Source organism: Crotalus tigris, unplaced genomic scaffold, assembly GCF_016545835.1.
Source record: "Crotalus tigris isolate CLP2741 ecotype Arizona unplaced genomic scaffold, ASM1654583v1 scf7180000022970.308977840:1548163, whole genome shotgun sequence".
Taxonomy (NCBI): Eukaryota; Metazoa; Chordata; class Lepidosauria; order Squamata; family Viperidae; genus Crotalus; species Crotalus tigris.
This window is the reverse complement of record NW_024099557.1, coordinates 578,721-606,415: the sequence shown is the minus strand read 5'-3', so window position 1 is coordinate 606,415 and position 27,695 is coordinate 578,721. Positions and strand designations below refer to the sequence as shown.

Below are 27,695 nucleotides of genomic sequence, written 5' to 3'. Positions count from 1 at the left end.
GGAGGGAGGCTGGGTGCAACACGCCAGCATCAAGCCACATCTCTCCATTTGGGGGCATGTTGAAGAGGTGGGCGGGTTTCCAAAAGTTTGCCGGCCATTTTATCTCTCGTCCTGTCGGACTGCCGTCTCCCAGTGGGGTCTGCCCCCCCCCCCCCACATACACACACTGGGAGAGGGTGGCCCTCCATGAGCACAAAACTGTGGGCGCCAGCTCTTTGGAACCAGGTGCCATGGAACTCAAATCAAACAAGGAATGTTGGGATTATGCTTTTTTTTTTTGGCTAGGCCTCAGTTTCTCAACTGTGGCCATTTTAAGATGTGTGGACTTCAACTCCCAGCATTCCCCTTCCTGCAGGAATTCGCTTAGCAGCCACGGGTGAAAAAAAACCTTGTCAAATCAGGCGCGAGCCATTTCACGTCCGCCTCAATTAGCAAAGGAAATTGGGACATTAAGTCAAGGACAACCTGTACAATGCCATCTTAACCACCTCCACCACACGATCAATCTAGGTCAGGGTTTCTTAAAAGTGAGACCAGGGTATTCTGGGAGTTGAAGTCCACCCATCTTGAGAAGGCCAAGATTCAAATATACAGGCTGGGAGGGTCCCAGTGACTTGTCCTCCCCCACCTGCAGCGGAAAATCTGCCAGCTAGAATGTGGGATGGGGGCGGCGGGGGGGAGGCGAATTCCCAGGATCTCTGGTTCCCCCACAAATCTAGGATAACTTGGATAACCCAGTTTATTATGGTTTCTTGTCCAACGGGCCAAGCAATTGCCTGGGTTGGGAAGGGAGTAACCCAGTTTAAGAACGCACTGCGGATATTCTGATGCAAGTTTAATATTTTGGATTTAATTAAAAAGGTGGAGGGGAGATAGAAAAAAGGGGGGGGAATCACACCCCTTCCTCACCTGGCCCTTAACATATATGCAAAGACACCCCCCCCCCAAATTGCTTGGGGAACCGTTCATGCCTGCTGTGGGGCTGGAACGGAGGAGGGGCAGGAAAACAATGGAGCTCAAATGTTATTGCTGCAATTTTTTCTCGCCTCCCCCACCCCGCCCGCTACCCCTGGAATTGGATTAAATGGTGGCATCTTCTGCTCCCCCCCCCCGATCGCCCCACGCTGCCCTTCGCGCCCCCCCCAACCCCCAGCCGGACAAGATCCACCTAGTCGGATTTGTCCCCGTCGTCGTCTTGGTGGGTGTCTCCGTCGTGTCCGTTCTTGTCTTCCTTGCAGAGGTGGGCCTGGGAGCCCAAGGCAGAGAGGGAGAGCAGGCCGGTGCTGGCGCTCACGGCGGGCAAGGAAGGGGCCTGCAGGCCCACGGAGAGCGGGGTGAGGGGCAAAGCCAGCGCCTGCAGCTGAGAGAGCTGGTGGGCCTGGAGTTGCTGCTGTGGGAGGGGGAAGATCCGGGAGAGAAAAACAGAAAAGAAAGAAAAATGAGACATTCTTTCATTCCCCACCATCTTCCGATTCGTTGCTACAGGTAGTTGACTTAACCATGGTTCATTTAGTGACCGTTCAGAGTTACAATGGCACTGGAAAGTGTGACTTACGACCGTTTTTCACACTTAACGACCGTTGCAGCATTCCCCAATTCTGGGAATTGGAGGTCTGCACAGGTTAAAAGTACAGGTTGTCCTCGATTTACGAGAGTTCATTTAGTGACCGTTCAAAATTAAAAGGGCATTGAAAAAACGCAACTTGAGACTGTATTTCCCCACGGTCACGTGATCAAAATTCCGACGCTGGGCAACTGGTTCATGTTTATGACGGTTGCGGTGTCCCGGGATCCCCTTTTGCGACCTTCTGACAATGGGGAAGCCAGATTCACTTAACAACTGTGTTACTAACCTAACAACTGCACAATAATAATTTAACAACATTCACTTCACAAATGTGCCTGGCTTAGCAACAGAAATTTTGGGCTGAGTTGTGGGCATAAGTCGAGGACTACCTGTATGTGTTTCTCATCCTTATCCAATAAAACACAGAAAACAAGTGATCCTTGATTTACGACCAGCCGCTTACTGACTGTCCTCCCTGAAAAAAGGCAGGAGCAGGTCAAAGGTCATGAGAGTTGTAAAAGACCACCACAGGACTGGCCCAAAGTGTACAACCTTTTTTGTGCTGGTCCTTAAGCGAACGCTGGGGATCCTTAAGCAAACTCATTGTTCATTATGGGACATTTTTTGCTGGGAGCTAGAAATAAACATTCATTTCCAGCAAAAACGGCAGGCAGCTGCAAATGTGGGCCTGTTTCTGGAGCATCCTAAATGTGGTCCTTTGACTATGACAGAGACAGCCATTGCAGGGTGTAATTATTTTGAGGGTGTGTGTGTGTCTGTCCTTACTTCAAACCATTGCTAAATGACTCATTGTTAAATAGAGGACTATCTGTAATTGTCCCCTTTTGGCTAAAAAGAGAATTAAAAGTGCTGGCAATCGTGTTTAGTAGCACCAGATGGAAGGGATGGTACGAGGCAGTAGCAACTATGCACAGGTTACAGGTGGTTCTTGACTTTCGACCACACAAGCCCAACATTTCTGTTGCTAAGTGAGACATTTGTTAAGTGAATTTTGCTCTATTTTACACCCTTGTCACAGTTGTTAAGTGAATCACTGCAATTAAATTAGGAACACGTTGAGTGAATATGGTTTCCCTATTGATTTTGCAGGTCAGAAGGTTGCAAAAGGGGATCACATGACCCCGGGACGCTGCAACCGTCATAAATAGGAGTCAGTTGCCAAGCATCTCAATTTTGATCACGTGACCACGGGGATGCTACAATGGTCAGTAGTGTGAAAAGCGGTCGTAAGTCACTTTTTTCAGTGCCATAACTTCGGTCACTAAATGAACTGTTGTTAAGTTGAGCACTACTTGTGCTATATATATATATATATATATATATATATATATATATATATATATATATACACACACACACACACACACACACACACACACACACACACACACACACACACACACCACGTATTTTCCCTTTGCGCTCTGATAGAGAAACATCTGCAGGTGCCTCGGACTGAATTCTCAATCTTCCAAGTGAGAAGCGGCTTCACCTCTAGGCCACCACGCCGGTTGATATTATATAATATATAATTACATAATATCCAATTATTAAGTTTGCATGCTCAGATGTGGTTTTTGCCCAGTAAAGTAATATACCTGTTAATGTGCCTGCACACATCAATTACATTAAATTTGGAGTTTACCACCCAGCCGCCCACTTCCGGCCTGTTCTTGGTTTTTAAATAGACACTGCTGAATATAAAACTGCCTTTTTCCTCCAAGGGGAATCAAACAGCGTTCCCGATTCTTCGCCATCATCCTCACAAGAGCCCTGTAAAGTAGGCCGATCCATACAGGAAAGCATTCTGATTGGGAGACCAACAGAACCGAAGCAAGATACTTTAACTCAGCATTTTTCAATCTTGAGTCCTTTTAACACAGTGGTTCTCAACCTTTTTAATGCCGCGACCCCCAACAGGTCATAAGTCGAGGACTACTCAACCGGTCGTAAGTCGAGGACTACTCAACTGGTGCAGCACCGTTTGCAGAATGGGACTTTTGGCGGGCTCAGCAGGGCAGAGACAGCCTGGACAATTCCTATTGGCTTTTGAAAGCCAATAGAATTAGACTCTATTCAAGAGAGTCTATTCTATTGGCTTTCAAAAGCCAATAGAATAAAAGGGAGTAGCACAGCTAAGGAAAAGGGGGAAAAAAATGGTGGACTGCATTGTTTGGCGACCCCCGTGAAATGGTCATTTGACCCCAAATGGGGTCCCGACCCACAGATTGAGAACAGCTATTTTAACATGTGCGGACTTCAATTCTCCAAAGTGCTGGGAATTGAAACCCTCCACATCTTAAAGCTGACAAGTCTGTGGAGATTCTCAGTCATCATGGTTGCGTCCCAAAGCTGCTCTTTCAAAGGGCAACTGAACTTTCTTCGTTTTCTCCTTGAAGAGGTTTCACTTCCCATCCAAGAAGCTTCTTCAGTTCTGACTGAATGGTGGAGGATGGAAGGATTTATAATCCTTGGCAGTTATCTGGTCGCTGGCATTCCTTCTGACAGCAACTGAGGTCACTTGGAGGTTTATCTAGGGCAGGGGTGGGCAATCTTGGCTCTTTTATGACTTGTAGACTTCAACTCCCAGAATTCCTGACCCAACATGGCTCAGCTTGGAAACCTCTCCCTGTCCCCTCAGCATGGCTGGCTCAGGAATTCTGGGAGTTGAAGTCCACGAGTCATAAAAGAGCCAAGGTGGCCTACACCTACCCTAGGCTATATAAATAACACTTAGAATAGCCCTTAGACCAGGGGTAAGCAACCTTGGCTCTTTTATGACTCGTGAACTTCAACTCCCAGAATTCCTGAACCAACATGGCTCAGCTTGGAAACCTCTCCCTGTCCCCTCAGCATGGCTGGCTCAGGAATTCTGGGAGTTGAAGTCCAGGAGTCATAAAAGAGCCAAGGTTGCCTGCCCTTGATCTATTGCAAATGGGGTGCAGCCTTCTTGGAACTGCTGAAAGGACTGTGATGTAAAGAGGAGATAAGTAGTGTTGTATCCTTCCCACCCCCCACCCCTCTTGAGAGGCTGTTCAATCTTAACATAGGTGGTCTTTTTGCCCCCCCCCCCTTCAAACCAGCGGTCCTTTCTATCCAGAATGTGGACTTTGCTGTCTTCGAAAGAGCGACCTTTTGTTTTTCAAATGCAAAATGGACTGCTGAATCTTATCCTGATGGGTTTGTTCTCCTATGTTGTGAGTTTATGAAGGGGTTGTTTTATTTCCCCAATGTACAGATCCGTTGGTTTGAAAGAGGGGGCAAAGAGGCCATCTATGTTAAGAATGAACAGCCCTCTCTAAACGGGGGGGGGGGGGGAAAGATACGACGGTACCTATTCTGGGAGTTGAAATCCACACATTTTAACGTTGCCAAGTTTGGGGGCACCCTTGCCCAGCTCTAAACTCGCAAAGTCGTGTGGCCATCACACTAGAAGATCTATGAAAACGGGGACTGCTCCCAATGGTTAAATCTCCAAGACCCCACACACACCTTCCAGCAATTCTAATTAAAAAGAGCATCACAGACCCGAATGATGGAATTGAGTTCAGGGGCAGTCACTTGTTTGGCACGCTCAATAGCTCCCAGGACCTGCTGTTGGTGCTGTGGGGGGGAGGAGGAGAAAGAGAAGACAATTAGGAGATGAAACCAACCGATCAGCAGAAAAATCAACAACAGAGAAAGGGCAGCGTGGTTTACGATCAGCAGAAAAATCAACAACAGAGAAAGGGCAGCGTGGTTTACGAGCCAATTCCTGCCAGAAAATGGCGTTGCCATTATTAAGGCTGGGCCAGATGTTTGGACCGGATTTGGCATTTCTGTCCACCTAAGGAGACCTGGGACAGACAGACCCAAGGATCTGGGACAGGCAGATGTTGCCACTGAACATTAAAGGGACCATCGCAGGCGGCCAGATGTGCCTTTTGCAATCGACCGATGGAGATTTTGTTAATGCTGATGACGTTCAAGTGGTGTTCCAGATGTTTTGGGATTGCACCCAAGGGGGCCTGCGGCTATTGATCCTATCTTTGCTTTGTACCGTTATTATTCTGCCAATTCTCCTTTAATCACCTCCACCGGGAAATGCCGTTAACTCTGTACTCAAGAGGGACCCTAGACTGCTTCAGATTCCTCCCACTTCCAATGTCTGCCATTATAATCAGAGGACTTTCCAAAGCCTCTTACAGTCCTTACTTGAAGCAGGGAGGGAGGAAGGATGTGAAGGGGTGAAGATTCAGATACTGGGGCAGATAAGGCCCTTACGGCAGAGGTCTTCAAACTTGGCAACTTGAAGACTTGTGGACTTCAACTCCCACAATTCCTCAGCCAGTCAGGGCTGGCTGAGGAATTCTGGGAGTTGAAGTCCACAAGTCTTAAAGTTGCCAAGTTTGAAGACCCCTGTCTTAAGGCAAGCAGAGATACCATACTTTTCAAAGCTAAATTAGGGTGAGTTCTTCCTTAGGCATGAAAGCTGAGCTGGGTGTCTTTGAGCCAATCACCAGGAGACAGTGAGTTCTAGTCCCACTTTAGGGATGAAAGCTGGCTGGGTGACTTTGGGACAAATCACTAGGAGACAGTGAGTTCTAGGTCTGGCTCAGCATTAAAGCTGTCTGAGTAACTTTGGGCCAATCACCAGGAGACGGTGAGTTCTAGTCCCGCCTTAGGCATGAAAGCCAGCTGGATGACTTTGAGCCAATCACCAGGAGATGGCGAGTTCTAGTCCTGCTTTAGGCATGAAAGTCAGCTAGGCGACTTTGAGCCGATCACCCAGAGATGGTGAGTTCTAGTCCCACCTTAGGCATGAGAGCCAGTTGGGTGACTTTGGGTCAAGCACCAGGAGATGGGAATTTTAGTCCAGCCTTAGGTATGAAAGCTGCCTTGGGTGACTTTGAGCCAATTTGTGAGTTCTAATCCCGCATTAGGCATGGAAGTTGGCTGGGTGACTTTGGGCTATTCACCAAGAGATGGGAATTCTAGTCCAGGCTTAGGTATGAAAGCTGCCTTGGGTGACTTTGAACCAATCACCAGACACGGCGAGTTCTAGTCTTGCCTTAGGCATGAAAGTCGGCTGGGTGACTTTGGGCCAATCACCAGGAGATGGTGAGTTCTAGTCCCGATTTAGGCATGAAAGTCAGCTAGGTGAGCCAATCGCTCAGAAATGGTGAATTCTAGTCCCACCTTAGGCATGAAAGCCAGTTGGGTGACTTTGGGTCAATCACCAGGAGATGGGAGTTCTAGTCCCACCTTAGGCATGAATGCCAAGCCAGTTGGGTGACTTTGGCCCAATTACCAGGAGACTGGGAGTTCTAGTCCCGTTTTAGGCATGAAAGCCAGCTGGGTGACCTTGGGCCAGTCACTGGAGGAGGAGGAACAGGTGTAGAGTATGTTCACTACCTTGAGTTTTTTGTACAAATAAGGGTGGGAGGTAAATAAATAAAAATCTAACAGAGCAAAGAAAGGTGAATTACCTCTTGCGACAGATATGGCAACACCTGGGCGCAAATGCCATTCAACCGCTTGACAATTTCAGCCTGAAATGGAAGATTAGGCACAAGGTTAATCCGGAGGAGGATACTTCAGTCAGCTGCTTGGCACAAGGCGACAAAACCAGGATGTGCCAGTGCATTTATATGGCAGCAACAACCCAGACTCCAAAGCCTATTGCATCACTGCAGCATTGTGCAAAAGATACCCTCAACGGCTGTTCGACAAGAGAGGCTGCAAATGTCAAAATGCGCAACGGTTGCGTCTTTTGCATGGTGCGAAGGTGACACGCTCTCTGTTCTGGTGGAACTTCCTGAACAATGGGCAAGGTTACCGTCTTAGGACACTGTTGAAAGATGTATTCATCAGGTTTCTGCTTTCACACAATACTTTGAACTATCAACCGATTCGTGGAGGCTGCATTGTGTGAATGCACACAGGTCTTCCACGTGGCTGGGTGGACCATGTCAATTTTTACTGAATGGAAACAATTAAAAGCGAGCAAAACCAATGCCTGAAGAAAAGATGGGAATTATGTGGCCTTTCTCAAATTGGTGACTTTAAGATGGATGGACATTCTGGCCAGGGAATTCTGGGAGTCGAAGTCCATCCATTTTAAAGCATACCAGCTAGGGAATTCTGGGAATTGAAGTCCACCCATTTGAAAGCATTACTGACTGGGGAACCCTGGAAGCTGAAGTCTACCCTCTGAAAGCCTGCTGGCTTGTGAATTCTGGGAGTTGAAGCCCACCCACCTTAAAGCATACTGTTTGGGGAATTCTGGAAGTTGAAGTCCACCCATCTTAAAGTCGCCATTTTGAAAAACACTGATGCAGATAGTGGCTGAGTGGAATGTCCCAATATCCCCACTGAAAAGGAGCAACATGTTTTGGGGGGAAATCTGGTTCTTCTAAGAAAAAAGGGATATGGGAATCGTAATTGTAATTTCATACAATTCAGCCTCTTGGCTTAAATAAAGCACAACCTGCTCCTATTCATGGTCATTTCTAAAATAAATAAGTCAGCTCCATGGTTTAAACTTGGTCTAACAATGGGCGTTAGAAGAGCTGGCAGAAGTTTACTGGGCTACACCAGGGGTGGGCAACCATGGGCCCTTTTCAACCGGTGAACTTCAACTTCCAGAATTCCTGAACTAGCATGGCTGACTCAGGAATTCTGGGAGTTGAAGTCCACAGGTCTTAAAAGGGCCATAATTCATTCACCTCTGGGCTGCATAGTAGCCTAAAATTGCATCTCAGTTTAAAAAAAAAAAAATTAGGACAAGAATAAAGAAACGAGCTGGGTGGAGCTAATAAACCCCGTTTTTAATTAAATTTGTTTGCCCTAGCACAGCATCTTGAAAAGACCAGATGCGGTCTTTTGCAAAAGGTGCAGTAAGTCAGAACAGGTAGATGATGATATGCAGGAGGAACAAATCGGATTAGCTGCAATTTAATTTAAATGCCATTTAAATGAAATTTCAATTATATTTAGCTAGTGTCTGGCAGGCACGCCCGGTTGTTTGTAAGGGCTCTGCTTGTTTGAAGGGGTGGAGAGGGTGGCCCTGAATATAATCACAGACAGCACGTAGCCGGTGACCTCAAATTCTCCTGAAATGATACTATAACCCAAGGGAGAAGGAGTTGAGGTGAGAAAAAAACCCACTCCTGATCCAGCTGCATATGCAAGCAATCCTCAACTTACAACAGTTCATTTAGTAACCGTTCAAAGTTACAACAGCACTGAAAAAAGTGACTTATGACGTTTTCACACTTATGACCAGTGATGGGATTCAGCTAGTTCGCACCGGTTCGGTAGAACCGGCAGCTAAATTTGTTCAGTTCGGAGAACCGGATGAATGAACACTGCTTCCGGAAGTCCGTTCTAGGCCTGGAGGAGGCCTCCCAGGCCTAGAACAACCCACTGGAAGTGCATGGATGCCATTTCCGGAAGTCCGTTCTAGGCCTGATCCACAAGTACATGGAAGCCACTTCCTGAAACCTGTTCTAGGCCTGGAGACCTCCCAGGCCTAGAACAGCCCACTGGAAGTGCACGGATGCTACTTCCAGAAGTCCATTCTAGGCTTCAGAGGGCCAGGCCTGCATCCACGCAGAGAACTGGTTGTTGAGGTATTTGAATCACACCACTGCTTACGACCGTTGTGGCATCCCCATGGCCATGTGATCAAAATTGAGAGGCTTGGCAATTGACTCATATTTATGACAGTTGCAGTGTCCCCGGGGGGGGGGGACGTGATTCCCCCTTTGCAATCTTCTGATAAAGTCAATGGGGGGAAAGTCGGATCCACTTAGCCAAAATTCGACTAATTTAACAACTACATTGATTCATTTAACAAGGAAGTTGCAAGGAAGGTCGTAACGTGGGGCAAATTTCACTTAACAAATGTTTCGCTTGGCAACAGAAATTTTGGGCTCAATGGTGGCCGTTAAGTCGAGAACTACCGGTATTAAGATTGCCTTAAAAGTCCCTTGAAGAGACAAGAATAATCTTAAAATCTCACCTGTTTATGCATTTCGATGTTGAGGCCATAGGACATCTCATAATACTGGAAGAAGGAGAGAGAAAATTAAAATAGCTGCTTGCTTGATGAAATCTAGGCCTGTTTCCTAATTTCTGGAGTTGTCCCTGCAGGATTTGAACTCATCTCCCGATTTTACTAAGAGATAGGTATTATGATGATGGCCGAACATAGCAATGGCCCACGTGCAACAAGGCTAGAAATAGACAAGATTGTGGATTCTCCATCTCTGGAGGATTTTAAAGATTGCAAAGAATTAGACTAGAACAGGGGTAGGCAACCTCGGCTCTTTTATGAATCGTGGACTTCAACTCCCAGAATTCCTGAGCCAGCATGGCTCAGCTTGAAAACCTCTCCCTTTCCCCTCAGCATGGCTGGCTCAGGAATTCTGGGAGTTGAAGTCCCCGAGTCATAAAAGAGCCAAGATTGCCTTACCCCTGGACTAGAATGTCCCTTGGGTGTCCCTTCCCAGTCACCAATTCTCACACTAACTGGCTTTCCTGCCCGTTGCAAAGGGCTGGACTAGATTATTTTTTTGGGGGGGGGGGGAACCCTTCTCAGTCCTCTATTCTGATACTGACTTTAATGCCCACTGCAAAGGGCTGGACTAGATTACTTTTGGGGGTCCCTTCCCAGTCCCAATTCTATCACACGGTCTTTCCTGGCCATTGCAAAGGGCTGGACTAGATGCCCGTGGAGACCTCTTTCTACCCCACAATTCTATGAGCCTGAGCAACAGAAAAAAACAAAAACCCTTCTGAATTTTAGAAGAGTTAACAGCACACAAGTTAACATGTTTTTTCTCTGCCCTTTCCACGCGCCTGCAATTGCAATTGCTGCACCCACAATTAAAATTCCTTCCTGACATGGAATCTGAATCAAAGCTCCACACTATGGCCAGCAAAGTATTATTATTATTTAAATAGTTTTACTGTAAAGAGTGTGTGGGGGGGGGAGAGGATACAGAAGTGGGGAAAGGAGAAACAAGATTAAGAGGAAAAGAAATGGATGAACCAAGAAAATGTTTGCATAAAGGTAGTCCTTGGCATACAACAGTTCATTTAGTGACCATTCCAAGTTACAACAGGACTGGGAAAAGGGACTTTCACACTTACAACTAGTATCCCTGTTTTCATGTGATCAAAACTGGAACGCCTGGCAACTGGCCTGTATTTATAATGGTTGCAGTGTCCCGGGAACATATGTGATCATCATTGGCAAACTTTTTTTTTTGTAAAAAAAAATGTTTTATTGTTTTTTTTTAACATATCCCCATCAATATGCATTAACAGAGGGATAGAATCAAGATCACGTGAAATATTAATACCACTTTACAATGCCTTGGTTAAGGCCACACTTGGAATACTGCATCCAGTTTTGGTCACCACAATGTAAAAAAGATGCTGAGACTCTAAAAAGAGTACAGAGAAGAGCAACAAAGAGGATCAGGGGACTGGAGGCTAAAGCATATAAGGAACGGTTGCTGGAATTGGGTACGTCTAGTTGAATGAAGAGAAGGATGAGGCGGGGGGGGGGGCATGATAGCAGTGTTCCAATATCTCAAGGGCTGCCCCAAAGAAGAGGGAGTCAAGCTATTCTCCAAAGCACTTAAAGGCAGGACAAGAAGCAATGGATGGAAACTAATTAAGGAGAGAAGCAACCTAGAACTAAGGAGAAACTTCCTGACAGTCAGAACAATTAACCAGTGGAACAACCTGCCTCCAGAAGCTGTAAATGCTCCAACACTGGAAGTTTTTAAGAGGAGACTGGACAGCCACTTGTCTGAAATGGGATAGGGTTTCCTGCCTGAGCAGGGGGTTGGACTAGATGACCTCCAAGGTCCCTTCCAACTTTATTATTATTAATTATTATTATTATATTTGGTAAACAATGTGTTGTCTGGATTTGCATTAACAAATAATCACTAACAGTTGGTTTTTCTAGTTCCATATTCCATATAGTCGCTTTCTCTTCTTCCAATAATATTCTCTTTTGTCAACCTTAAATTAATACATTTCTTGGTAATTTTAAAGATAACAATTAAATATCCACCTCATTATTAAGCTTCTTTTCTAATTAATCATCTAGATCACCTTTGCAAACTTCTAACAAGTGAAGTCAGATTCACTTAAAAGCCGTGTTACTAACTTAACAACTGCAACTTAACAACTGTGGCAAGAATGGTAATAAGATTGGGGCAAAGCTCACTTAACAACTGTCTGGTTTAGCAAGAGAAATTTTGGGCTCCATTGTGGTTGGAAGTCAAGGATAACCTGTATATCAGGGGTCTTCAAACTTGGCCCTTTTATGACTTATGGACTTCAACTCCCATAATTCCTCAGCCAGGCATGCTGGCTGAGGAATTCTGGGAGTTGAAGTCTGCCAGTTATGAAGGGGCCATAGTTCCTCCATGCTGGCTGAGAAATTCTGGGAGTTGAAGTCTGCAAGTTATGAAGGGGCCATAGTTTCCCCATGCTGGCTGAGGAATTCTGGGAGTTGAAGTCTACTAGTCATAAAAGGGCCAAGTTTGAAGACCCTGCTGTATATACTATGTTCACATTCATTTTGGTCAAACTTGCCCTGGTTCTTGGCCCCGCCCACAAGGAAATTCCTTTTTCCCAAAAACTGCATTCATGAGAGAACAAAATTAAGATTCAACTTTGTGTAGACTGTGCCAGAATGCTTTCAACCAAGTTAAAGCCAAGCCATGATTTTACGCACAACCAGGGTGAAACTTGGTTTGATCACGCGCCGTCTCTGCTTTCCAAAGTGAACCAAAAAAGGAATTCAAGGGATTAAAAATCATTTCTCCACTCAAAACTGCTTCTTGCGTTCATTGATTTACTGAGAACAATACTTTCCCTGCTTTTCATTAAAAGCATTCCTTTGCCCAACCTACACATTTAAGCAGGGGGGAAAAAAATCACCAGCAACAGATGATTGAATAGTCCTTGACTTACGACTAGTTGTTTAGTGACTGTTGAGGCGCTCGGCAACAGCGCCTGAATTTATGGCTGTTTGCGGCCTTCTGGGCTCCTGTGACTATGTTTTATGACATTTTTGCCAAAACACGGCATTTCCTTCCCGTTTTCAGCAAACCCGGGACCAGACATTAGTTCATTTAATGACTGTGACATTCACTTAATGATTGCAGCGATTTGCTTAACGACACTGAAAAGGTTGTAAAATCATAAAACAACACGATCAATTTCTTTTACTGCCACAAGTTATGACTGCCCTGGACAGGCTCCAATACAGTCATAATTCAAGGACGACCTGTATTTGTCTGAAACGGTATAAGGTTTCCTGCCTGAGCAGGGGGTTGGACTAGATGACCTCCAAGGTCCCCTCCAACTTTATTATTGTTATTGTTGTATGGCTGTAGATCACACGGAGGAGTATGAATCAGTGGAAGAACCTGCCTCCAGAAGCGGTGAATGCTCCAACACTGGAAGTTTTTAAGAAGAGATTGGACAGCCATTTGTCTGAAATGGTGTAGGGCAGTGATGGCGAACCTTTTTGAGACTGAGTGCCCAAACTGCAATCTAAAACCCACTTATGCATCGTCAAGTACCGGCTGGGTGTGGCCCATTGGGTGGACGTGGCTGCAGTGGTAACGGCAGACTGGGTGGGACTAAAATGTTCAATCAATCAATTCCAACTTTGCAGGATCTTTTGTTTTCCGTGAGAAGTTGAAATTGACTGATTGAACCTTTTTTTTTTTTGCACACAGTGGCGGAGGCCTAAAGTGAAAACGTTTTATAAAACCCAGCTGAAGGCCTAGGACTGGGGCGACAGCGTGTGTGCCCACAAAGAAGGCTCTGAGTGCCGCCTCTGGCACCCGTGCCATAGGTTCACCACCACAGATGTAGGGTTTCCTGCCTGAGCAGGGGGTTGGACTAAATGACCTCCAAGGTCCCTTCTCCTTCTTCCCCCTCCTCCTCCTCCTCCTCATTATTATTATTATATTATCTATTATTATTATATGCCATTTCTGAACTCACTAGAATGGTGTTTCTTAAAGTATGGTCAAAGGATCCCTGAACATCTCCCAAAACTCACTTAAGGGCCCAGAAAATCAAAATGATTTGTGGGATACTGAAAATATTGCAAAAATGTAAAATATCGTCAGCCTTCTCATTGTTTTTTTTTTTTTTAAAAAAAGGGTTTTTTCCCCATGAGAAATATTTTATTGATTTTAAAACTGAATGAGTTTCATAGTCATTTTTAGCGGATTTAATCAATAATTTTTCTACAAATTTTAACACTGCAAATATCAATAAATATAACCTATGCAAACAAAAGCTGTTTGGGGTCCTCCATGACTTTTAAAACTGGGACAGGGTCCCAAGAGTGGAAACACTCACCTGGATTAAAAACAAACAGCAATCCTGCACCTTTTAATCCTCTTAATGTCAGAGATCCAAAATATTTCCCTTTTCAAACACACTCATTTAAGTTGCCACCATTTATTTAAGTTGGGGCCTCTGGAATTAATGAGGAAAGGATGAAGCAAAAATAAAAACCGAATTCAATCCTTCTGGCCCACCTTAACTGCTCTTGCAGGCCTCCATAAAATATATATACATTTTTTATGTATTATTATTCATATATATTTTTTTTTTATATATATATATATGCTTTATTCTTCGTCTACTTTCTTCTTTCTTCTTTCTCTCTCTCTCTTCTCTTTTTATTTTTTTTTTCTCTTTTTTAGTATATATTATTCATTTTAAAGTTTATGTTATGTATATTATTATTATATATATTATTACTGTGATTTTTATTATTATTATTAATTATTTTATAAATTGCAAATGTTATTTTTAAAATATTTGTTAAATAATCCTATATTCAGTTCTGGGAAGTCGGGGGGGGGGGGGTGGTTGGGGAGGGGGGGGTGGATTTTTATTTGTAAAACTTTTGAAAAATTTCAATAAAAAAAAAAAAAAAAAAAAATTCAAACGTTCCACACTAAGGACTAGGAACATGGCAAGGCAGAAGGTTTGGCTCACTGAGTTTCTGCTTTCTAAATGGAGGAAGTGGGCACAGGGGGTGGTTCTCCAGCCTGCCCTGTGTTTGGCGGCTTTCCTTGACTCTCACAAAAGGTTAGTATGTGCTTACATAAATATATATATGTATTTATATATTGCCCTTTTCTTTTTAATTGAATTTCCTAGGAAATACAAAGCATTTGTGCCTTATCTCTCTGCTCCAGAGTAGGTGCGGCAGCCCCTTTTTGGAGGGCCTGGGAACTGGTTTCGCTCAAGGCCAACGACATCCATCATCTTGAATCTTGGCAGCAGCTGCCAGCACAGCTGGCCACCTCCAACCGGCAAGGAGAGCCAGCTAACTGTGTCCTGATAAAAGCTAAATAAATAAAAAAATAAGCCCAGCCTAATGCAGCTGCCTGGGTGACTTATGCAAAACAGTCAAGCCTCCTTTTGAAGAAAAAGCAAACCAAAACAAAACAAAAAAACCGATGGAGGCTGAATAGAGGACACAAAAGGAAATCCTTCCAGAAGGCAGCCAAATTTTTGGGATCTTGCTGGGACCTCCTTAAGTTTCTAGTCAAGAAAGAATGAAAGGAAGAGAGGGAGGGAGGGAGGGAGGGGAGGGGAGGGAAGGAAGAAGAGGGAGGGAGGAAGGAAGAAGGGAAAGGGAGAGAAGGAAGAGGGAGGGGGGAGGAAGGAAGGAGGGGAGGGAGGGAGGGAGGGAGGGAGGGAAGGAGAAAGGAAGGAAGGAGAAGGGAAAGGGAGAGAAGGAAGAAGAGGGAGGGAGGAAGGAAGGAGAGGGGAGGGAGGGAAGAGGGGAGGGAGGGAGGGAAGGAGAAAGGAAGGAATGAGAAGGGGAGGGAGGGAGGCAGGAAGGAGAGGGAAGGAAGGAAGGAAGGAGGGGAGGGAAGGAAGGAAGGGGGAGGGAAGGGAGGGAAGAGGGGAGGGAGGGAAGGAGAAAGGAAGGAATGAGAAGGGAAAGGGAGAGAAGGAAGGGGAAGGAGGGAGGAAGAAGGAAGGAAGGGAGGGAGGGAAGGAAGGAGAGGGGAGGGAGGGGAGGGAGGGAGGGAAGGAGAAAGGAAGGAAGGAGGAGAGAAGGGGAGGGAGGGGGGAAGGAAGGAAGGAGCGGAGGGAGGGAAGGAAGGAGAGGGAAGGAAGGAAGGAGACAGGACAGGGCAAAGCAGGACAGGACACCACTAGAATTGCTCCATGATGAGATGGGTGGCATATAAATTTAATCAAGTAATAAAAATAAAGACATAAAATTAAAATGGACTTGGGTTTTTGGACTGAGGGGAAGAATCTAGAACCAGAATCCAATTGAGAACAGCTCTTAAGGCAGTAACTGGTGTGTCTGTGTGTGTGTATCTGTAGTTCAAAGGGATTGATTCCTTGGGTGGAGGGGGAGGAGGCATCTGACTTATGGGGGCCTTGCCCCTCCCCCCCCAAGCTTCCTATTACTTGCATTTGAACAGGAGGGGGGCTGTTCCCTGTTCCTCTCTATGGGACAAATATGGGGGGAGGGTCATTTGCAACTTTGCCTCACAGGACCTGCTGCTCTTCTCTGCGGGACACCCCCCCCCCCAGGTTGATTGCGAGTGCGAAACTTACCATCACGTAATGGCGCTGCATCTCCGATTTTTCGCTGGCCAGTTTGTCGCATTCCAACTTCAGGCTGTAAAAAAAGAGGAAGACTGGGGAGGTGGGCACGGGGGACAAAGGGGAGGGGGCTTCTCTGCCGTTGGAAACTTCTGTTCAGTGACCATTCAAAGTTACAAAGGCACTGGAAAAAAATGTGATTTGACAATGGGTCCTCAGCCATACGACCGTTGCTGCATCTTTCCGGTCATGTGATCAAAAACCCAGGTACCTGTTTCTGGAACTTGAGATCCCATACCATCCTCTAGGTCAGACATGTCAAACACAAGGCTCGGATGCGGCCCGCAAAGTGGTTTCATGCGGCCCGCGAAGCCATCCTGGAAACAGTGAGGGAACGGCCCCTGATGCCTTGGTCCTGGCCCAGGCCAGCCGGGAGCCAAGGTACGATTTTGTGGTGGCCATTTATGCTGAAACGCATTCAGTCTTAGCTCCACAAGGCCGTCCGGAAACAGCGAGGAACCAGCCCCTGCTGTGTCGCCCCCGCCCCCTGGGTGCATGCTGGGGAGGTGTCACCCTTTGTGAGGAATGAAGAAATGCACCATCGCCTGGAAGTGGCCAGCTAATGGCCCTCGCCTACTTCACATATCCGGCTTGATGGGCTCTGCCCTGGTCCCACCCCCTTCTGCCAGAGACCCTCAGATCTGTCCCCCTCCTGCCCAGGCCCCCACAGGCCCCCTTGACGTGAATGATGTAATGCTGGCCACGCCCACCCAGTAGGCCACACCCACACTATACATGCCCACCCAGTAGGCCACACCCACCCGACCCCCCAAGGGCAACTGCAATGCTGATATGGCCCTCAATGAAATTGAGTTTGACAGCCCTGCTCTAGATTTTTTTAAAAACAGAATGCAGCTTATAAAACATGCCCCAATTTCCAAATTGCATCCGGGGTTTAAACGGAAGGATCCAGGAATGAAGATTTTTTTTTTCAGTGTTTTAAATTATTGCAAAATGATGATGGATTCGCAATTGTTTGACAAAATGCATAGAAAGGGGATCTCAAAAAGAGGGGAGAGGCAGATCTGGAGATCATACTGGAATCTCTGGGGAAAATCTCTGGATGATGTGCAAAAGACTAGCAAGCATGTTTGAATCCAAAGGGTTTAACCCAGGAGGCTGGCTGGGGAATTCTGGGAATTGAAGTCCACACATCTTAAAAGTTGCTGAGGTAAAGAGACGCCGTTCTCTTCCAATGACCTTTTTGCACAACTGCACATGGCTGAGATCCTGATAAGCAAAAATTGAGCAAATACACGCCTGAGTGATCAATTATGCTGAGTCCCTTGGGATCCAACCGTCTTTTCAATTTCACGAGCCTCAATTTCATCACATCCTGGCCTAGAAATCACCGTTCAGACAACTGTTGGCTGAAAGCTGGAGAAAAACCAGCCTATTTACCTGTGATATTGCGCCTGGAGCAACTGGAATTCATCTTTAATCCGGTCGCAGGAATCCGAAGTTGTGAACTTCAACTGCTGAGGCAGATGAGAAGAAGCCTGAAACAGAATTGGGGGGGGGGGAGAAGAGAAATATCCTTTAGCTGATTAAAAAATGAGCCTAGGAGCCTGATTTAATTGTGTTTTATTTGGTGTATTGCTAAACTGCCTGCTCGGGATGATAGTCCTCAAGACTCCTCGAACCAACCATACATGGCACTGTCAAAGCAAATGGCACAAACTATGATTTAGGGGCTGCCGTGACCATGTTTACACTCCACCCTAGGTTATGAGGTGATTCAGCTGGTTTTAGTTTAAGGAAGCCACAAGTGAGTCTAAAATTTCTGTTTCTAAATGAGACATTTATTAAACAAGTTTTGCCCCATTTTACAACGTTTTTTGCCAGTTAAGTGAACCACCACAGTTGTTAAATTGGTGGTGGTTGTTAAGTGAATCTGGCTTCCCCATTGGCTTCGCTTGTCGGAAGGTCGCAAAAGGGGATCACGCAGCCCCCCCAGGACACTGCCACCGTCATAAACATGAGTCCATTGCCAAGAGTCTGAATCTGGATCATGTGACCATGGGGGTCGTTAAGTGTGAAAAACAGCTATAAGGCAGTTTTTTTCAGTGCCGTTGTAACTTGGAATGGTCACTAAACAAACTGCTGTAAGTCAAGGCCTGCTTGTATCATTAGACTTCTTTATAAGACATAAATCAGGGGTCTTCAAACGTGGCCCTTTTATGACTTGAGGACTTCAACTCCCAGAATTCCTGGGAGTTGAAGTCCACAAGTCATAAAAGGGCCACGTTTGAAGGCCCTTGGTCTAGCCACTCTGCCATAAAGCTCAGATTGGTGGAGGGATGCAGTGATGGTTGTCCTTCTGGAACTCTGTCCCATCTCCACATAGGATCTCCAGAGCTCAGTCAGAGTGGTCATTGGGTTCTTGGTCACCTCTCTTACTAAGGCCCTTCTCTCCCGATTGCTCAGTTTGACCCAGTGACCAGCCTTTGGAAGAGTCCTGGTTGTACCAAACTTCCTCCATTTGAGAATTATAGAGGCCACTGTACTCTTAGGAACCTTCAGTGCAGCAGAAATCTTACTGTAACTTTCCCCAGATCTGTGCCTTGCAATAATCCTGTCTCTGAGCTCTGCAGGCAGCTCCTTTGACCTCATAGCTTTTGCTCTGCTACAGCATGCACTGTCAACTGTGAGGTCTTCTATAGAGAGGTATGTGCCTTGCCAAATCATGTCCAATCAATTTAATTTACCGCAGGTCGACTCTGATCAAGGTGTAGAAACATGTCAGCAACAATCAAGAGAAATGGGAGGCACCAGAGCTAAATTACACGTGTTGTTGCAAAGCATCTGAATACTTATGCCATGTGATCTTTCAGGTTTTTTACTTTTTAATAAATTTTCAGACATTTCTAAAATTTTCACTTTCTCATTATGGGGTACCAAGTGTAGATTAATGAGAAAAAGAATTAATTTCAACAACTATACAATCAGGCTGCAGCATAACAAAACTGACAAAAGCAAAAGGGGTCTGAATACTTTCTGAACCCACTGAATGCACCACGATGTAAAAAAGATGTTGAGACTCTAGAAAGACTACAGAGAAGAGCAACAAAGATCAGGGGATTGTAGGCTAAAACATACAAGCAACGGTTGCTGGAATTGGGCATGTCTAGTTTAATGAAGAGAAGGACAAGGGGGGATATGATAGCAGTCTTCCAATATCTCAGGGGCTGCCCCAAAGAAGAGGGAGTCAAGCTATTCTCCAAAGCACCTGAAGGCAGGACAAGAAGCAATGGATGGAAACTAATCAAGGAGAGAAGCAACCTAGAACTAAGGAGAAACTTTCTGACAGTTAGGACAATTAACCAGTGGAACAACCTGCCTCCAGAGGTGGTGAATGCTCCAACACTGGAAGTTTTTAAGAAGAGACTGGACAGCCATTTGTCCGAAATGGTATAGGGTTACCTGCCTGAGCAGGGGGTTGGACTTGATGACCTCCAAAGTCCCTTCCAACTTTTATTATTATTATTATTATTAGTAGTAGTAGTAGTAGTAGTAATAGTAGTAGTATGGGTGTAAATATGTATGTATATGTTTATAGCATGCGTATATGTGTGTTATGAATGTGTATGAATAGGTATCTTTCTTTTAAGAGCAGGCAACAGAATTTTATTTTTAATGAGGGCCAGTGTGCTCACAAGTAAAAAAACGACAACAAAGATTATCTTATCTTATTTTACACAGCAACATTTTGAGAGCCCGTGTGGAATAGCAGTGAAGATTATGAACCAAGAAACCAAGAGGCTAGGACAGGGGTAGGCAACCTGGGCTTTTATGACTCGTGGACTTCAACTCCCAGAATGCCTGAGCCAGCATGGCTCAGCTTGGAAACCTCTCCCTTTCCCCTCAGCATGGCTGGCTTAGGAATTCTGGGAGTTAAAGTCCACGAGTCATAAAAGAGCCAAGGTTGCCTACCCTGGGCTAGGACCTGGTGGACTTTGGGCCAGTCCGTTTCTCAATCCAAGCCACCTCACAGGGTTGTTGTTATGGGGAGAATAGGAGGTGGGAACTGCCTCGAGTTACACAAATAAAGTTGGGGGATAAATCTAATAATAAGGAAATAAACATTTTGACCACCTGTAAAGCAAGTAAGCAAATAAATAAATAAAAAGTAAAATATCATGGATACCGCAACCAATCTCTGGTCTGGTCTGCATGTACAGGTTGTCCTCGACTTACAAGAGTTTGCTTAGTGACGGTTCAAAGTTGAAAAAAGTAACTTATGACCATTTTTCATACAACCATTGCAGCCTCCCCATGCTCAAAATTGATCAATAAAGGTTATCTCATCTTATTTTACACAGCAACATTTGATCACAAGGCAATCAAACCGGTCAGTCCTAGAAGAGATCAACCCCGACTGCTCTTTAGAAGGCCAGATTCTGAAGTTGAAACTCAAGGACTTTGGCCACCTAATGAGAAGGAAGGACTCACTGGAGAAGAGCCTGATGCTGGGAAAGATCGAGGGCAAGAGAAAAAGGGGACGACAGAGAAGGAGGTGGCTGGATGGAGTCACTGAAGCAGTAGGCGTGACCTTAAATGGACTCCAGAAGATGGTAGAGGACAGGAAGGCCTGGAGGAATGTTGTCCATGGGGTCGCGATGGGTCGGACATGACTTCGCAACTAACAACAACATTTGATCAATATTGATCAAAATTTGGATGGTTGGCAACTAACTCATATTTATGACGGTGGCAGTGTCCCAGGGCCATGTGATTGTTTTGCAACAAAGTCAACGGAGAAGCCAGATTTACTCCAGGTTTTAAAATGGGGCAAAACTCAGTTAACAACCGACTTGCTTAGCAACAGAAATTTTAGGGGTCAATTGTGGCTGTAAGTTGAGGACTATGTGTATAAACTATGGGATGTACCGCTTGGGAGTGGTGAGTGTGTTTGCAAGGTCACAGAGAGAAAAATATTTCTGCCATTCTCTTCCTCTCTTTTCATCAATTTCATAAAATCCAGCAGTTTTTGGAACAGTCTTTTACTTCTAAAGAATTAATTTTAGTATAAACGGGAAGGATGCTAAAAGGTGGTACTTTCTGTACACACAGGTCAGAGTGCATCTAATCATCTGAACACAATTCCTTCACCTACTGCGTAAAGCAGGGGTCTTCAAACTTGGCCCTTTTATGACTCGTGGACTTCAACTCCCAGAATTCCTCAGCCAGGCCTTCTGGGAGTTGAAGTCCACAAGTCATAAAAGGGCCAAGTTTGAAGACCCCTGACCTATATCATTTCAGACAAATGGTCCTCCAATCTTTCCTTAAAAACTTCCAGTGTTGGAGCATCCACAACTTCTAGAGGCAGGTTGTTCCACTGATTAATTGTTCTGTCAGGAAATTTCTCCTTAGTTCTAGGTTGCTTCTCTCCTTGGTTTGGCTGAGGAATTCTGGGAGTTAGTCCACAAGTCATAAAAGGGCCAGGTTTGAAGATTCATGGTGTAAAGTGATGCATCTTTATTACTGTGTAATTTGGGGTTTGCAATATCAGGCTGCAAAACTCCCTGTAGCCAACAGAGGGCAGCAAAGGGATCCAGAAAGATCCCCAGATAATCCTCAAATCTATGATCACAATGGGACCCAAAAATTTCTGTTGCTAAGCGAGGCAGTTGCTGTGAGTTTTGCCTTGTTTTCTGGCTAGAGTTAAGTGAAACGCTGCAGTTGTTTAGTGACACAGTTGTTATGTGAATCTGACTTTCCCATTGACTTTGCTCGTCAGAAGGTTGCAAAAGGGGATCACGTGACTCTGGGACACCACAACCTTCATAAGCGTGAGTCAGTTGTCAAGTATTTGAATTTAATTATTTTTTAAATTTATTTGTTGCCTAACTCCAACAGACTCCGGATGGCAGTACAAAATCATCCTCAACTTGTGGCTATTTACTTAACAGCTGCTTGAAGTTACAATAATGCTGAAAAAAGGGGACTTATCTCTAGTCCTTGCACTTACGACTGCTGCAGTGTCACCAGTCATGTGATCAAAATCTAGGGGCAACTGGTATGTGTTTACGATGGTTTCAGGTTCCTGGGATCAAGTGATCATCATTTGCAACTCTCCCAGAGTGCAAAGTCCACAAAGGAAGCTGGATTTGCCTAATATCTGCATGATTTGCTTAATGACCAGTGATTTTGTTACCCATCCTGGCAAAAAGGTCATAAATTAGGCTGCAACTTGCTTCATGATTGCATTGCTTAATGATAGAGCAGGGGTCTTCAAACTTGGCCCTTTTATGACTTGTGGACTTCAACTCCCAGAATTCCTCAGCCAGGCACACGTGCCTGGCTAAGGAATTCTGGGAGTTGAGGTCCACAATTCATAAATCCCAATTGTGGTTATAAGTTGAGGACTACATGTACAGATCTGGTAGCCAAGATTTGGCTTTTATTGATTTATTATTAAATACATTATACAGCCAGCTGTCCATACAAAGAGTGGCTACATAAATTGCTTGGAGCATGGCCCAGAAAATCCCCTTTGAGATAATCGAGGCCTTCAATGTCTTGTCAATTTTGTTTCCCAACTTCCAGACAGGTGGACTTCAACTCCCATAATTCTCCACCATGGGGGGGGGGAAGGGATTAGTGCAGGGGTAGGCAACCTTGGCTCTTTTATGACTGATGGACTTCAACTCCCAGAATTCCTTAGCCAACCACGCTGAGGGAAAATGGAGAGGTTTCCAAGCTGAGCCATCCTGGCCCAGGAATTCTGGGAGTTGAAGTCCACGAGTCATAAAACAGCCAAGGTTGCCTACCCTTGGATTAGTGGAGTGGAACTCTCACCTCTGCAAATGACTCAGGCTGGAAGACACTGGTCTAAAATACCCATTACAGGTATCAACTGGCATGTATTTATCCCAGGGTCATGTGATCAACATTTATGACCTTCCCAGCCAGCTTCTGACAAGCCAAGTCAATGGGGGTGGGGGGGAAACCAGATTCACTTAACGACTATATGATTCACTTAACTGCAGTGATTCACTTAACAATTGTGGCAAAAAAGGTCGTAAAATGTGGCAAAACCCACTTAACTGCCATGCTTAGCAACAGAAATTTTGGATTCAATTGTGGCCGTTAAGTCGAGGACTACCTGTAATTTGACTTGTTTCGATATAATAATAGTAATAATAATAAATAAATAAATAAGTTGGAAGGGATCTCGGAGGTCATCTAGTCCAACCCCCTGCTCAGGCAGGAAACGCTATACCAGGAGTAGGCAACCTCGGCTCTTTTATGACTCATGGACTTCAACTCCCAGAATTCTACGCTGACTCAGGAATTCTGGGAATTGAAGTCCATGAGTCATAAAAGACCGAGGTTGCCTACCCCTGCCCTTTACCATTTCAGACAAATTTCAGACTATAATTAATGTTGTCCTGCTAGGTACAAGAGCTGAAACTGAAGTTTGGACTTGGCACCCCATTAGCAATAATAATAATAATAATTATAATAATAATAAAGTTGGAAGGGACCTTGGAGGTCATCTAGTCCAACCCCCCACTCAGGCTGGAAACCCTATACCATTTCAGACAAATGGCTGTCCAGTCTCTTCTTAAAAACTTCCAGTGTTGGAGCATTCACCACTTCTGGAGGCAGGTTGTTCCACTGGTTAATTGTTCTCACTGTCAGGAAGTTTCTCCTTAGTTCTAGGTTGCTTCTCTCCTTGATGAGTTTCCATCTGTTGCTTCTTGTCCTGCCTTCAGGCTCTTTGGAGAATAGCTTGACTCTCTCTTCTTTGGGGCAGCCCCTGAGATACTGGAAGACTGCTATCATCCAGGTCAGGCTAGATATATCAGTTTCATAGCTGGACAGCTGCAAACAGATGTTTTACTAGAAGCATCTGATTTCAGCAATCCAGCCATTCTCTCTGCCTTTAGCCGTCACAACAATTTGTGATGGGAGGGGCTCCGTGCTTCTCCGGTTTCAGATGTTGAACATCAGGATTACACAGTCCTTGACTTATGACCACAATCGAGTCCATAATTTATGTTGCTTAGTGAGACCGTTAAGTGAATTTTGCCCCATTTTACGACTTTTCTTGCTGCAGTTGTTAACTGAATCGCTGCAATTGATTAGTAACGTGGTTAAGTGAATCTGGCTTCCCCCATTGACTTTGCTTGTCAGAAGGTTGCAAAAGGGGATCACGTGACCCCAGGACACTGCAACCATCATAAGTATGAGTCAGTTGCCAAGCATCCAAATATAAATCATGTGAACATGGGGATGCTGCAACCGTCGTTAAGTGTGGAAAATGGTCATAGGTCCCTTTTCCAGTGCTGCCGTAACTTTGAATGGTCACTAAATGAACTGCTGAGGATTACCTGTATTATTTTTTTTCACCCATCCCCATGCACTTTTGCAAGCCTCCTGCTAATTCATGGTTTGTTTTTAACACAAATTTGTTAAATTAGTCATGGAGTAGTCCAAACATCACCCACCCTAAGTTGTAACACAGAGTCTGTTCAGAGCTCATTGGAAGAAAAAAGCCCATCACAGCTTAATTAGATGTGGGCAAATCCAAACACATCTGAGAATATTATGCATACATTAATTTAATTTACTGTAATGCATTCATGTTTCTTTTTCACCAGAAATTTTTTTTTTTTTTTTTGGCGTTCTCCAATAATTTTAACAAATCCAGTCCTTGGGACAACTCTTCAGCATAAACACCAGATTGTTCTTCCTGATTATTCGACACAAAATCAGCCGGATTTTATTTTAGGATCTGGTGGACTTTTGTGACAAACATGTCATGGATCCTGAACAGCTTTACCACAACAGTACAACCTGGGGACACACAATCTTTTCCAGGTCTGTTGACCTGGGCTCTGGGTGGGACACATCAGTTTTTGCTTTATTTTTCGCCTTTTGTGTTTGTTTTTTTCCAGTCTCCACCTTCTTCTTTGGAAAAGCAAAATTAAACCTGCTTTCCTGCGCTCGGAAATCCGGTGCCCTCTTTGCATTTCATTCCATTGCATTCTACAGGTAGTCCTCGACTTACGTCGACAATTGAGCCCAAAATTTCTGTTGCTAAGTGAGAAATTTGTAAAGGGAGCTTTGCTCCATTTTATGACTTTTCTTGCCACATTTGTCAAATGAATCACCGCAGTTGCTGTGTTAGTAACACGGTTGTTAAGTGAATCCAACTTTGCTTGTCGGAAGGTCACAAAAGCTGATCACGTGATCCTGGGACGCTGCAACTGTGGTTATGTAGGAGCCAGTTGCCAAGCATCTGAATTTTGATCATGTGATCACGGGGAGGCTGTGACGGTTAAGTGCAAAAAAACCGGTCGTAAATTACTTTTTTGGGGGCCATTGTAACTTTGAACGGTCACTAAGTGAACTGTTGCAAGTCAAGGACTTCTTGTATTTTTTTTTACATCCTATTAAAAAAAACAGCTTTTTTCTTTCTGCAGAGGCGTTTAGAAGCTCACTTCCCAGCAAGCACAGGGCAAGGCGGCCTTGTTTCTAGCAGTTTCATTATAAGTGGATCCTGTTTCATCTATTTCAACCTAGAGATAGATATCCGAGTGCAAAGGGGGGGGGCGGCTGAGTTTATTTATAACCTCCCCCAATCCCCATATTTTTGCAACTTCCATCCTCTCTTCTGATCCAATTCCACTTTTCCTAGCCCCAACCCATCTGACCCATTCTTGGCCCCCCTGATAGATTTTTTCGTGGGCCTTCCCAAGCTGCTCTCTGGCCCCCAACTCCCAAACTGGAGGGTGAACTCCCTTCCTCAATGAGGACCAGTCACCTTGCCACTATCAGGGCTCCAACCACTTCTTGGTCCCCCTTCCATCCAATTGGTGCCCAACCAGGCCTGTGCCCCTCATCTCTGGAGGGGGGGGCAATCACCGGGGTCCCCATCCCCCTACAGCCCAGAGGTTCTTCCCTCCCCCACCTGCTCCAGGTCCACGCCCTTCCAATTCCCCGGCTTCCCCCTTAAGAATTTCTTTTTGCTTGGGGGGGGAGGGGGATATCTCCTGCATGGGTAACCCCTTCCCCAAAACATCCCCCCCTTTCTGGCTGCACCACCCGCACCTGGTTCCCCCAATTCTCCTTCCCCTCCTCCCTGGACCACCCTCCCCCCCTCTTCCCACTTCCACCCCTTTGCAAAACTAGAGAGTGGGGTAGGGGGAATCACGCCTTGCAATCTCCGATTACCCCTCCTCTTAATATTGAGGGGGGGGTTTGCTCGACCTCTCCTGAACTCTACTCCCCCCCACCCGGGCTTTTCTTTCTCCCCCCTCCCTTTCTCTTCCGCGACTGTTTTTTCCCCCCTCCTTCCTCCCCATGGCCCCCCAGCCCCATCCGAGACCCCCGAGATATCCTCCGGGGGTCCCCCATCCTCAATGCACTCCGCGGCCTTTCACTGCCCTCCCTCCCCCTTCCCAGAACCCAACTCAACCCCCCCATCCCGCATTCCCACGACGTTCCTGCCCGGGCCCCGAGCAACACCCCATCCAGCTCTCCCCCCCCCCCCACCGAAACCCCTTCCTCCTGCTTCTCCTCCCTTACCGAGTGCCGGCTTTGCGGAAACATCATGCCAATCGGGCAGCCAAACCGAAGGGAGCCGGCTCCGGACGGCCCTCCGGCTGCAGCTCCTGCGGCTGCACCCGCGGCTGCTCCTGCTGCTGCCGCCGCCGAGCGGGGAAAGGCGGCCGGGGCGCGAGGAGGCGCAGGCGGCGACTTTGCACCAGGCGGCGTCGGTAGCAGCGGCCTTTGTGGGTGGCTCCAGCCGCCGCTGCTCGGGCCGGGCCGGATGCCCCGCGCCCGCCGAGAGTCGGAGCCCCCCCCCGGGCCGCTGCTCGCCCGGCAGCGAGGTAGTTGCAGAGCCCCCCCCCCCCCGGGCGCGGCAAGGCCTCGGAGGCGTCTAGACCGCTACTGCTACCGCTGCTGCCTCCTTCGGGGCTGCGGGCCTGGCCGGGCTTCCAAGGGCCGGAAGGACGGGGAGGGCAGCGGCGCAATTCCCGGGCCTCGCCCGCGCCTCGCTCGCTGCTGCTGCTCCTATTGTTTAATGGCGGCTGCGGACCCCCCGCTCGCTCCTGCGGCTGAGCGGCAGCACCACCTGCTGCTCCGCCGCTGCATTTCCGAGGGACCCCCCCGCGCCGCCCCCTCGCACGCGCGCGCCCAGGCCCCGCCTCCGCCCCGGGGCTGTGTGCGCGTTCCGGCAGGCGGATGCAAAGCGGGCTTGGGGAAGAGGGGAGAGAGAGGGAAGGAAGGTGAGACGCCGCGTGGCTTGGCGCCGCGCGAGGAACCCTCCCCCAGTCTTTGCACCGATGCGTGGACGGGGTCGGTCTCAGTTGCTCCCCTCCCCAGTCTTTGCACCGGTGCGTGGATGGGGTCCTCCCCCCCTCTTTGCACCGATGCGTGGATGGGGTCCTCCCCCCCTTTGCACCGATGCGAGGAC

The 27,695-nt window shown here is 46.3% G+C and overlaps 1 protein-coding gene across 2 annotated transcripts; it reads right to left on the bottom strand.

Annotated features, from left to right (window-relative positions):
* Window positions 1–268: 268 nt before the first annotated feature.
* TLE5 (TLE family member 5, transcriptional modulator) lies at window positions 269–27,409 on the bottom strand. 2 transcript variants are annotated; one of them, XM_039319305.1, is made up of 7 exons: window positions 26,804–27,409; window positions 17,666–17,763; window positions 16,217–16,280; window positions 9,594–9,638; window positions 7,057–7,119; window positions 5,117–5,191; window positions 269–1,387 (listed from the first exon to the last, which is right to left on the bottom strand). In XM_039319305.1, exons 1-7 carry the CDS (start codon window positions 26,828–26,830, stop codon window positions 1,169–1,171), a joined length of 591 nt encoding a protein of 196 aa, XP_039175239.1. In that variant the 5' UTR covers window positions 26,831–27,409; the 3' UTR covers window positions 269–1,168. The 2 variants fall into 2 exon arrangements, with proteins under 2 accessions (XP_039175239.1, XP_039175238.1); XM_039319304.1 differs by having other exon boundaries at window positions 269–1,390; window positions 26,804–27,405.
* Between the last annotated feature and the right edge of the window lie 286 nt (window positions 27,410–27,695).